The 12,549-nt window shown below is 44.2% G+C and overlaps 1 protein-coding gene across 1 annotated transcript in view; it reads left to right on the top strand.

Annotated features, from left to right (window-relative positions):
* Nucleotides 1-474: 474 nt before the first annotated feature.
* Nucleotides 475-12,549, top strand: part of DCAF12 (DDB1 and CUL4 associated factor 12) — a 30,018-nt gene continuing 17,943 nt past the window's right edge. Inside the window, 2 exon segments of the mRNA XM_047700189.1 lie at nt 475-1,048; nt 2,121-2,375. Of these exon segments, the coding sequence (XP_047556145.1) occupies nt 971-1,048; nt 2,121-2,375 (333 nt within the window). The 5' untranslated portion in view covers nt 475-970.

Here is a 12,549-nt window from a genome sequence, read left to right as displayed (position 1 = left end):
AATCTAAAGGGAGGAGAGGTTGTAGCTGAGGGAAAGATGATTTGAGGGGCTGTTGCGGTCAGAGCAGGAGAAAGGGTTAGGCGGGGCAGGTGGCCAGCAGGGAGGCAGGAGACTGAGTGGAGAATGGAGCTTGAGGGCTCTGGAGGGGTGGGAAGAGGCCAGAGGCCCGGGGAGCAGTCTGGGCTGGTCATGCCAGGCAGGGCAGGTAGGTACTCTTCAGAGGAAAAGTCTGGCCACGCGGTTGTTGATTCCGGGCCTGACTCCACCTTGCGAGGGTGGGGGAAGGAGGTCCTGCCTCCCCGCACAGAGTCCAGCCCTTGGTGTCAGCGCTACGTTTGTGATAGGTTCCGGGAAAGTGCGGCGCTCAATAAGAGATAACCAGTGGCAGCTGCCGGGTCAAGGCGTGTGCTGGGAGGCATTCCTTCCCGGAGCGAGGACAGTTGTCCTCACTTCCGGGTGCTTGCGGATGGGCAGGCGGGGGTCTGAGGTCGACCTCCAGAACGCAGATTCCTCTGACCCCAGGTCTTCCACCTACAGCGACCGTCTGACGACCGTTGGAAATGCGCGGGCCGCCGCAAAACAACTGCCGCGGACTCTCCTCTTGCAGGCCCTAAACCCCACCCCTGAAGGCCCGGCAGCGTCTCCGTGGCGACAGGCTGCGAAGTGCGGCTGCGCAAGGGTGACGGAGCGCGGGCGAGGGGGAGGGGGTGTTTTGGTTTTAGCCGCTCGCCGTCCTTTCAGACTCGTTCGTCTGAAAGCTTCTCGTTCCTTCCTACCCTATCCCTTCCCTTTCCCGGCCCCAGTCCTCCCTCCCTCCTTTCCCTCTGCTTGCCTTCCCGGGTCCGGGCCGTTTTCCGGGCCAGACGCACAAAAGTGCGCGGCCCCGGGGCCCAGTATATGACCCGCCGTCTTGCTAACCCTCGCTACCCCCGCCCCATGTGGCTGCGGGGCCGCTGCGGCGCTGCCCACTATGGCCCGGAAAGCAGTTAGCAGGAAGCGGAAAGCGCCCGCCTCGCCAGGAGCTGGGAGCGACGCTCAGTGCCCGCAGGTGAGGGCTAAGAGGCCAGGACCCGGGTTATATCACCGAAGCACCCAGAGAGAAATAGGGTTCTAAGGTCGGGGAACTGGAACCGGGGACCGAGGTGTGTAGTCAGAAGTGGGCAAGAGCGGAGCCCCAGCCTTTTGGGACAGGTCCGGGCCCTCGAGAGTTCATAGGAGATCAGAAAAGCCGGAGGAATTAGGAGCTAAAGGGAAACTTGGAAACGAGGCATACTCCGCGAAAGGCCTGCAGCCGGTAATGGGGCTTGAGGGGAAACTAGAATCTTGGCTTTGGAGGAAGAAAACCGACGTCGAGGGGGATCAGGAACAAAACCTCACAGAAGGATACTGGGAGGGAGAGTGAAGTCCCCCTTCCGGGGCCCTGGGAAGTGGAGATGATTGCGTCCCTTATATGGGAAGGGAGTTTCCCTCTGGATACCTCAAGCCCTGAGGTGGGCTTTTTGGTTCTTGGACCTGTATAAAAAACATCAGTTCTCATATATCATCCCTATAACGCTCTCGTTGAACGCGTATTCGGTCTCTGATTTCTCATGCTTCCTACCCCGTTGGTGTTTGGTTTTTCGAATTCTTCAACGGCCTGGAGCCTCAGCCTGGGGACGGGGTCGCCCTTATAGCGCATCCCTGGAAGGCCTGGTACCCCATGCTGGCCCCAGCTGCACTCTCCATGCTCCACAGGGAGTACAGACTGAGAGTAAGAAGGGTCCTGGGTAGACATGTAGCCCAGGTCGGTGTTGTAATTATTTGGTACTTCATTCTGTTCTCTATCAAGGATAACTTAAGGGGCTCTGAAACCTTCAGCCCTAACAGAGCTAGTAAACCTTTTGACCTCTTTTCTGCTTCCTTTCCGTTGTCTTTCAGCCCTTGTTTCTCATAGGTAGGTTTGTCTATGAGCAGCATCTTCTCAGTGTTGGAAGAGTTAAACTGGACTTGCTATATTCAGATTTCTGTTCTGTTGTAATTGTATTTCTGGATGAGTTCTTGGTGAGTTCTCTGATACAGAAGGATCCCTTGTTCTGAAGGAAGGTAGCCAAATCCCTAATTTCTAACGTTGCTTTCCACAGTTTGGCTGGGATCACTCATTGCACAAAAGGAAAAGACTCCCCCCAGTGAAGAGATCCTTAGTGTACTACCTGAAGAATCGAGAAGTCAGGCTTCAGAATGAAACCAGCTATACTCGAGTGTTGCATGGCTATGCAGCACAGCAACTTCCCAGTCTCCTGAAGGAGAGAGAGTTTCACCTTGGGACCCTTAATAAAGTGTTTGCATCTCAGTGGCTAAATCATAGGCAAGTGGTGTGTGGCACAAAATGCAACACGGTAAGTGTTTGGGGGGTAAGTGAACCTTATCTAGGGGCTTGGATACATTTTGGCTCTACATGTTGTAGAACCTCTCACTGCTCATTTTCCTATCAGTTTCGTTTGGGAGGAGATCGCCTCACTCTGCTTTCCGTTCTCTCCTGTCTTTTGATAACCTCTTCCTCTCTTTTGTCCCTTTTTCCACATCCTCATCTTCCTGATAAATCTTCAGAGCAGTCTGTTTCTTTAGGCCTCTTGCCATACAGCTGTTCCACTGCTTTTAGAGTTTTTTTGGCCTCAACTTTTTATGTTGCTTTTTAAGTCAGAGATCTTAGAGGATCTTAGAGGAAAGACTTAGGAAAGAATGATGCTCAGGGCATCATTCAGGATACATAAAAGTGGAAACCTAGATCTTATCTGCTAAACTAAGGGCATATATAAAAATATTTTAAGTAGCACTTGGAGAGCACTTTGATGCAGTTGGTTAAGCATCCGACTCTTGGTGTTGACTCAGGTCATGATCTCGGAGTCATGAGATTGAGCCCTGGGTTGGGCTCCACGATTAGCATGGAGTTTGCTTGAGATTCTCACTCCGTCCCTTGGCCCCTCCTGCTCATGTGCTTGCACTCTCTCTCTCTAAAACAAATAAATCGTTAAAAAAATAATAATAAAGTAGGGCATCTGGGTGGCTCAGTTGGTTGAGCAACTGCCTTCAACTCCGGTCATGAATCTGGAGTCCTGAGATCCAGTCCCTCGTTGCTCTCCCTGCTCAGCAGGGGGACTGCTTCTCCCTCCCTCATGTTCAGTCTCACTCATTCTCTCTCTCTTTCAAATAAATGAATAAAATCTAAAAAAATAAATAAGGTAGCACTTCGTTCAGGATAGGAATAACGCAAACCTTTTTTCCCCCCTAAACATTCTCTTTCAGGGAGTAGAATCTAAAGTAGATTTAAAGATATCCTTTAAGGAAGGGAAGAGAGGGGCGCCTGGGTGGCTCAGTGGTTTAAGCTGCTGCCTTCGGCTCGGGTCATGATCTCAGGGTCCTGGGATCGAGTCCCACATCGGGCTCTCTGCTCAGCAGGGAGCCTGCTTCCTCCCTCTCTCTGCCTGCCTCCCTGTCTACTTGTGATCTCTCTCTGTCATAAATAAATAAAATCTTTAAAAAAAAAAAAAAGAAAGGGAAGAGAATGTGTGTTTGGTGATCTATTTCAGGATGTAAATGTTTGTTCTTGGCAAAGTAGCCTCCTGAAAATGATTCAAAAGAGAAGAATTAAGTATTACATGAGGAGGAGAGTGTTTTTACACAGAATGAGTTAGAAAATAGCTATAAGTGAATGAAAGGAAAAATTTATCACTTATATAATAAGCACAATTGTAGGCATAGATAAAATATGTCAATCCAGGATTGGATATTGCAGATATGACTGGAACAGAAGAACACAAATACCATGATGTTAGAGGAACGGCAAGAGGCAGCACCTGGAGGTGAAAAATGATTCCAAATGAAGCATGAAAAAAGATGGGTTATAAACCCAACTGCTTTCTCTGTTTTCACCTTAGCTTGGGTGGATAGACAAATTGTGTCATGGTGGTTGGGTAAATTCACCTTAGGAACACATCTTGGATTAATTGAAAGAGAAAAGGTTGCTCTAGATGAAGAGTGTCTTAAGCATTAGAAGTGTTTATAAAGGATACAGGCAAAGATTTAAACATGAGTTTTAAGGAAGGCAATAATAATGGTGGTGGTTGGGGCGCAGCTGGCATTTCCTCTTCTGTTGAAGGTTGCAGCTTATCATACAGAAGCCTTTCAAAACTGAGTAGTGGTAGCAAGCCTCTACAAAACTTCCTTTTCCTAGTCTCTCAGGCCACCACTCATGGTTTAAGAGAACTGTTACTATTGTCACTTGAAGTAGAAAAAGAGTCTCCCATTGGAGGACTTCATTATACTCTCCACATACACCATTATAGTGTTTTGCCCAGCAAATGTTGAATTATAAACTAAGTTAATCGTAGTCTTCTTCTTGAATTTATTGACCGTGTTTTGAAAGTTTGCATAATGTTAAGTAACAATCTAATGTACTCTTAATACCTACCTCTTTCTGTCTTCCTGTTTCTTCATAACCTAACATGTTTAAGTGAGGTCCTGTTTTCTTTATAATTTGTCTTGTTACTTGCTTAGCTTCCAGAACCAAAGCAGAGAACCAGGAATGCTGCTCTTTGAACTTTCTGACATTTGGGAAATGATTCCCTTATCTGTGCCTTTGTTTTCCCATCAGTAACAGGGGAGTAGTAATATCCAGAACTGAGAAGGTGGCTGTGCACATCTTGGGAAATTCTTGATGTTAGCAATATCATTCTTACACGAAAATAGTAGTGGTGATAATGAATGCAAAGCTTCATTTTTTTAAGAAAGATTTTATTTATTTATTTATTTACTTGTTTGACAGAGACAATCATTGGAAGCTATTTTATAACAAAAGGAGGGGTGCCTGGGTGCTCAGTCAGTTAAATGTCTGCATTCCACTTGGCTCAGGTCATGATCCTGGGATCAAGCACTGCTGTGGGGTCTCTGCTCAGCAGAGAGTTGGCTTCTCCCTCTTCCTCTCCTGCTCCTCCCCCTGCTCCTGCCCATGCACACTCCCTCTCAAATAAATAAAATCTTTTAAAAAAATTAATAAAAGGAGAATACTTGAGTACTTTATGGTAAATCACATCTGCATGATATTATGCAGAAATTAAAATAATTGTGAATACTAATAGCACACAGCTTTTCTTTTTTTTTTTTTCCCCCCAAGATTTTTTTTATTGGGGCACCTGGGTGGCTCAGATGGTTAAGTGTCAGCCTTCAAGCTCGGGTCATGATCTCCTTGTTCTGGGATACAGCCCTGCATCCCTGCTGAGCAGGAAGTCTACTTCTCTCTCTTTCTGCCCCCGCCCCCAATGCTTTCTCTCTTTCTCAAATGAATAAATCTTTTTTTTTTTTTTAAGATTTTATTTATTTGACAGAGAGAAACACAGCGAGACCAAGTACACAAGCGGGAAGAGTGGGAGAGGGAGAAGCAGGCTCCCTGGTGAGCAGGAAGCCTGAGTGGGGCTCCATCCCAGGACCTTGGGATCATGACCTGAGCTGAAGGCAGACACTTAACCGACGGAGCCACCCAGGCGCCCCAATAAATGAAATCTTAAAAAAAAATAGGGGCGCCTGGGTGGCTTAGTCTGTTAAGTCTGCCTTTAGCTCAGGTCCTGATCCCGGGGTCCTGGGAGCAAGCCCTGCATCGGGGTCTCTCCCACATCGGGCTCTCCCTCTGCCTGCTGCTCCCCTTGGCTTGTGCTCTCCCTATCTCTGTCAAATAAATAAGTATTTTATTTATTTATTTGAAAGAGAGAGAAACCACGAGTGGTGGGTAGTGAGGAGAGGTAGAGGGAGAAGGAGAAGAATACTCCCCAGTGAGCAGGGAGCCCAAGGCGGGGCTTGATTCCAGGGCTGTGGGATCATGATCGAGTCTGAAGGCAGCTGCTTAACCAGCTGAGCCACCCAGGAGGCTGAACACACAAAGCATTCGATGCCTTAAATGTAACAAGACACAAAATTTTTATTTGTTTTTAAATTTACTTATTTTAGCAATCTCTACACCCATCCTGGGGCTGGAACTCACAGCCTCAAGATCAGTAGTTGCACGCTCCTCTGACTGAGCCAGCCAGGCGCACCAAGATACCAAAATTCTTATCTCTGCTTATTATAGCTGTACACAATTATGCATGCATGTGGTTAAGGACTAAACAGGAACTGGACAAATGAAAAAAACAGATTTGAAAAGAGAGAGGGGACACCTGGCTGGCTCAGTCAGTGGAGTGTGTGCCTCTTGATTCTGGAGATCATGAATTCAAGATCCATGTTAGACAAAGAGTTTACTTAATAAAAATTTTAAAAAGGAACATTTGGGTAGCTCAGTTGGTTAAGTGTCTGCTGTTAACCCAGGTTATGATCCCAGGGTCCTGGGATCGAGCCCTGCACTGGGCTCCCTGTCCAGTGGAGAGCCTGCTTCTCCCTCTCCCTCTGCCTGCTACTCCTCCTGCTTATGCTCTTGCTTGCTCTCTGTCAAATAAATAAATAAAAATTTTTTTAATTCTTTTTTAAAAGGATTCGGAGTGCTCTGTCTTGCATTTTATAATTTCCATTATTGTTGATAAAATAATGTTAATAAACTTTTTTTTTTAAGATTTTATTTATTGGGGGGCCTGTGTGGTTCAGTGGGTTAAGCCTCTGCCTTCAGCCCAGGTCATGATCTCAGGGTCCTGGGATCCAGCCCTGCATCTGGCTCTCTGCTCAGCGGGAGCCTGCTTCCCTCTTCCCCTTATGCCTGCCTCTCTACCTACTTGTGATCTATCTCTCTCTCTCTCTAATAAATAAAATCTTTGGGGGAAAAAAAGGTTTTATTTATTAGAGAGAGTGAGCACGAGTGGAGTGAGGGGCAAAGGGAGAAGCCAACTCCCTGCTGAGCAGTGAGTCCATTGTGGAACTCGATCCCAGGACCCTGGGATCATGATCTGAGCCAAAGGCAGACACTTAACTGACTGTGCCACCCAGGCACCCTATACTTTTTTTTTTTTTTAATATTACTTCAGCTAGATGAATGTTGTTGTTAAAAATTTTATTTATGTATTTGACAGAGTTATATATTATACATCTCTTTTGTGGAGAGGGAATAAAATATGGTGGTAGGATATATAACAAAAGGAGTTTCCTTTCTGAGTCACACAGGAATTTTTTGGAGCCCAAAATAACATCTAGAGATCTTGCTTCTTATTGGGCAAGTACACAACCATATTGTCCTTAAGTCTTTATGCTATAATGCTCAGGAAGTAAAAGTGAAAGAAAAAGGATTATATAGTATTATCATTGTTTTAATACTGTTATTACTGAAAGCTTACAATTTCTTAATATACCCAGATAAATAATTAATATGGGACTACAAACTCTGTTCTCCAGTAATTTGTGGCTTAGATGTAAGGCTCCCTGATAATTCTGATTAGATGGCTCTATACCTAAAAATGCTGTAGGGGAAGAAAAAGGTGAGAATATCTTGTACAGAAATTGTTTTCTTCTGAATAATCTGTATATAAATATTAGCATCTTTGAGTGCTATAGAAATCACTTTCTGTCTTCCATAGGAAGAAATGAGGACTTGTGTAAAGACAGACAGTAAGCCAGTTCTTTATTTACCTTCTACTTTTCTTTTTATTTTTTATTTTTATTCATTTGGTTATTTTTAAAGCTAGGCGTGGACCCCAACGCGAGACCTGATCCTAGGACCTTAGGATAATGACATGAGCTGAAGGCAGTCACTTAACTGGCTGAGCCAGGCAGGCATCCATTCTGTTGGGTTCTGATTTTACAGTTTAAGAGTTTTATTTTAACCAAATGTTTGTCAGGGTGCTTCAAGTAGCTGAACCTCTGTGGTATACTGTCAGAGACTCTTTACTGGTTGACTTTGGGTAGGTACTTGGCAGAATCTTAGGTGTCTTGCTAAAGGTGACTTTGGGACTTATTTTTACGATTTTTTTATTTTATTTTATTTTATTTATTTATTTTTTTAAAGATTTTTATTTATTTATTTGACAGAGATCACAAGTAGGCAGAGAGGCAGGCAGAGAGAGAGGAGGAAGCAGGCTCCCCACTGAGCAGAGAGCCTGATGTGGGGCTCGATCCCAGGACCCTGGGATGATGACCTGAGCCGAAAGCAGAGGCTTTAACCCACTGAGCCACCCAGGCGCCCCTATTTTTACGATTTTTTAAAATTTATTTTTTATTTTTTTAGTAGGCTTTATGCCCAACGTGGAGCTTGAACTCAACAACTCATAGATCAATAGTCGCATGTTCTACCAACTGAGGCAGCTAGGTGACGTCATTTTTCATAGAGCCCTCTAAAATCAGGGATTAGAAATCAATTTATTGGGGGCATCTAGCGGCTCAGTCAGTGGAGGATGCTACTCTTGATCTTGAAGTTGTAAATTCAAGCCCCATGTTGGTTGTGGAGATTAATTAAAAATAAAATCTTTAAAAAAAAACAAAATCTTGCTTATTTAATACCACAGCATGGACAGCTTTCCATGCTTTGTTTTTGTTTTTGTTTTTTTTTTTAAGATTTTATTTATTTATTTGACAGAGAGAGATAGCAAGAGAGGGAACACAAGCAGGGGAGTGTGAGAGGGAGAGGCAGGCTACCCGTGGAGCAGGAAACCCCATGTGAGACTCCATCCCATGACCCTGGGATCATGACCTGAGCTGAAGGCTGATGATTAACAACTGAGGCACCCAGGCACTCCGAACAGTTTTCCATGTTAATAAAAATCCTAATTAATAAAATAATAATAAATAAAATAATATAAAATAAATAAAATTAATAAAAATTTTAAAAGGACTTTTTTTTTTAAGTAAACTACCCCCAACAAGGGGTTTGAACTCATGCCCCAAGATCAAGAGTCGCGAGTCAGTTGGGCGCCCCATTCTTTTTTTTCTTTTTTTCTTTTAAGCTTTTATTAAGTAATCTCATCCAGTGTGGGGCAACTTACCATCTAGAGATCAAGAGTTGTATGTTCTTCTGACTGAGGCAACCAGGCACCCTTGAGCACCCCATTCTTTTTTTTTTTTAAAGATTTTATTTATTTATTTGACAGATCACAGGCAGGTAGAGAGGCAGGCAGAGACGGGGAGGGGGAGGCAGGCTCCCCGCCAAGCAGTGAGCCTGATGTGGGGATTGATCCCAGGACCCCAAGATCATGACCTGAGCCAAAGGCAGAGGCTCAACCCACTGAGCCACCCAGGCACCCCTGGGCACTCCATTCTTAAAAGCTCTGTAATAGTCTATTGTGTGGCTATACCCAACCCCTGTGGTGTCTCACTATTTAAAAATTTAGGTGCATCTAGGGGCGCCTGGGTGGCCAGTCGGTTGGGCCTCTGCCTTCAGCTCAGGTCATGATCTCAGAGTCCTGGGATTGAGCCCCACATCGGGCGCTCTGCTCAGCAGGGAGCCTGCTTCCGCTTCTCTCTCTGCCTGCCTCTCTGCCTGCTTGTGGTCTATGTCTGTCAAATAGATAAATAAAATCTTAAAAAAAAATTTTTTTAGGTGCATCTGGATGGCTTGGTTGGTTAAGCATCCAGCTCTTGATTTCAGCCAGGTCATGATCTCAGGGTTGTAAGATCAAACGCTGTGTCAGGCTCTGCACTAGGCAGGGAGCCTGCTTAAGATTCTCTGTCTCCCTCTCTCCCTTCCCCGCTCCTCTCTCTCTAAGTAAGTAAAAGATAAATGCTCACTTTATTTTTTAAAATATTTTATTTATTTATTTGATAGAGTGAGAGAGCGCGCACAAGCAGGGGGAGTGGCAGGCAGAGGGAGAGGGAGAAGCAGGCTACCCATTGAGCAGGGAGTCCAATGTGCAACTTGTAGGACCCTGAGCTCATGACCGGAGCCGAAGGCAGAGGCTTAACCAACTGAGTCACCCAGGTGCCCCTTCATTTTATAGTTTTTTAAAGATACACCCAATGTGCCCATTGTGGGGCTCAAACTCAACAATACCAAGATCAAGAATTGCTTGCTCCATCTGACTGAGCCAGCCTGGTGCCCCAAAATTAATGCACTTTAGTTAAAACAAACATTTACTCATTTCCTTAGCAGAAGTTTCTAAAATTGAAACTGTAGTGTTTACACTGTTCAATTTTTGATACATATTGTCTGAACATATTCTGTTGTTGTTCTTTGTCTTGACTCTTTTCTTTGCTCCTACCCATCTTCTTGGTTTGGGATAGGGAATGGATTCTTCTGCTTCATTTTCAGTTGTCTTCTCTTTGCCCAACTTTCAGCAGATTCAGGCTGTCCACTTTCCTTTTCCTGTCTGACTTAGTATAATTTATCTTGTTGTCTGATCTATGTGGATTTGCTTTCCTTTCCTTCATTAGGCTGCAGCTAAAACACTTTGCAGTTTTAGAAACTTTGTGAGCTCCTCTATCTTATTAAGCTGTCTTGATCTCTCTATGTGCATTTTGCATGCATCTATATACACTTTACATGCATTCGGAGATGTACTCTCTAGTCTTATAAGCTTCCTGATTGTAAGGACTTTGCTTTCTTTTTTCCCCTCTCTGTTTTAGAATGTAAGCTGCAGGGAGCCATTGAGACTCAAACTTACCTTGCCATGCTGCTAATTCCTGGCAGGGATCCCAGTAGGTTAATGTAGAACAGCCCCATTCTGGGATTTGTTAACAGGAGCTTCATGAAGACTTGGCCCCTTGTCAATGAGCTTGGGGAGATATTCTGTGGCAGCTCATTCACAACCCTTTCCCTTGCTTTGAAAAAGCAAAAGGATTCTGTCCTTCACATGGTGCTTTGTCATTCCTCTGCAAGAGTGAGGTTGTGGGTAAACTCATGGTTTCCTAGGCCCTCTAGAGACTCAGATGTTACCAACTTTTTCATTTCCCTGTGTCAAGTGTTTTTCACATCAAGAGTAGATGAAACTACACCATACAAAACTAAACTTTAGAATAGTATATTACTATTAACTTTTACTTGTTCAGCACCAGTTCTGTGCTGAGTCCTGTGCTAGACATTTTAGGTTTTATTAGATCTCTTAGTCACCCTAGAAGGCAGATATTATTCTGGTTTTATAGATAACAAGATTTTGAAAAGGTTAACTGACTTGTCTAAGATTGCATAGCTAATAGATAACAAATATGGAGTTCAAATTTAGATTTCTCCCAATCCCAAACTGGAGAGGTTGGACTTAACACTTTCTTGGACATGAATAGTTGAAACCTTATCTCCATACCTTTTCTGGATGGCAGAATGGAGCCCTGTTTTAAAACAGGAATGCCCCCCCTCCCCCCAAAAAACAAAAACCAAAATGACAAAGGAATGGCCTAACACAGTAGACTAAAATAAGCCTTTGCCAGCCCTCAGATTTCATAGGAGAAATGGATTTTTCCAGGTTGCAGGTCAGTTAGTTTACTCTTATATCTTATCAAGATTCATTCCTCCTAGCGTACAGAATAAATTCTCTCTACATCAGTTTTTCTCAAGCTTCAGTGTACCTGGAGATCTTGGGAAACTCCAGATTCCAATTTAATTGGTCTAGGACAGGGCCTGAGATTCTTGGGTCCTAACAAGTTCCCCAGTGGGGGAACTTTGAATAGCAAGGGTCTGTCTAGGTTAGTGATTGTTAAACCTGGGCAGTCATTGGATTCACCTGGAGATCCTTGGGGAAAAAAGTTAGTTTTACAGGCCCCAAAGTGAGAAATTTCTAATTGGAGTAGTTTTAGGGTAGGGCCTAGAAATTGTTTTTGTTTCATAGTTTTTCTGAGAAAAAATTCACCCAAGTGATTATCAGTTTGGGAATCATCAGTCTAGAAGGTAACATGTTATGGAGGTATTGTCCCACAAAACCACAAAGGCTGGGGTGCCTGGGTGGCTCAGTGGGGTAAAGCCTCTGCGTTCAGCTCGGGTCATGATCCCAGTGTCCTGGAGAAATCGGGCTCTCTGCTCAGCAGGGAGCCTGCTTCCTCCTCCCTCTCTGCCTACTTGTGATCTCTGTCTGTCAAATAAGTAAGTAAAATCTTAAAAAAAAAAAAAAAAAAAAAACCACAAAGGCTTAAGTGAGCAGTTAATTTTCCTTCATTAAACATTTGAGGGGCTATGTTGTATAGAGTTCATTTGCTCTAAAAGAGTAAGAAACCCACTCATGTTTATTGGAAGGGATAGTTCGCAAACCCCAAAAGCAGGAAGTATCTTTAGATCTCAGAATGAAACAGAACTTGGAAAACCATTAGAACTAAAGGTGTTCATGCTATTGTTCTTCTATTTCCTTCTCTTTGGGGACTGGCTTTGGTAGAAATTAGCCATCCATACAGTTTGATCTAGTGCTACCGAGCCAGTTTCACATTCCCGAGAGAATTTGATCCATCCAGTATAGCCTCTGGACTGGTCCTCCCTGAGCGAGGAGGGATAGTTCTCCTCTCTGGGTAGTTCTCCGATCTGGAGGTCTGGTCTTATATCAAACAGACACCTAGATGTGGGGTCCCCCTAACATTGTTGGGCAGCCTGCCTGAAAGATGTCTTCTACAAGCACTTACCACATAGCTTTGCATTGTTGAGGCAGGATCATAGAACCAAATAAGATAGTCCCCTGCTCTTTGAATTGGGAA

Source organism: Lutra lutra, chromosome 13, assembly GCF_902655055.1.
Source record: "Lutra lutra chromosome 13, mLutLut1.2, whole genome shotgun sequence".
Taxonomy (NCBI): Eukaryota; Metazoa; Chordata; class Mammalia; order Carnivora; family Mustelidae; genus Lutra; species Lutra lutra.
The sequence above is the reverse complement of the archived record's forward strand: the minus strand, read 5'-3'. Positions and strand labels throughout refer to the sequence as shown.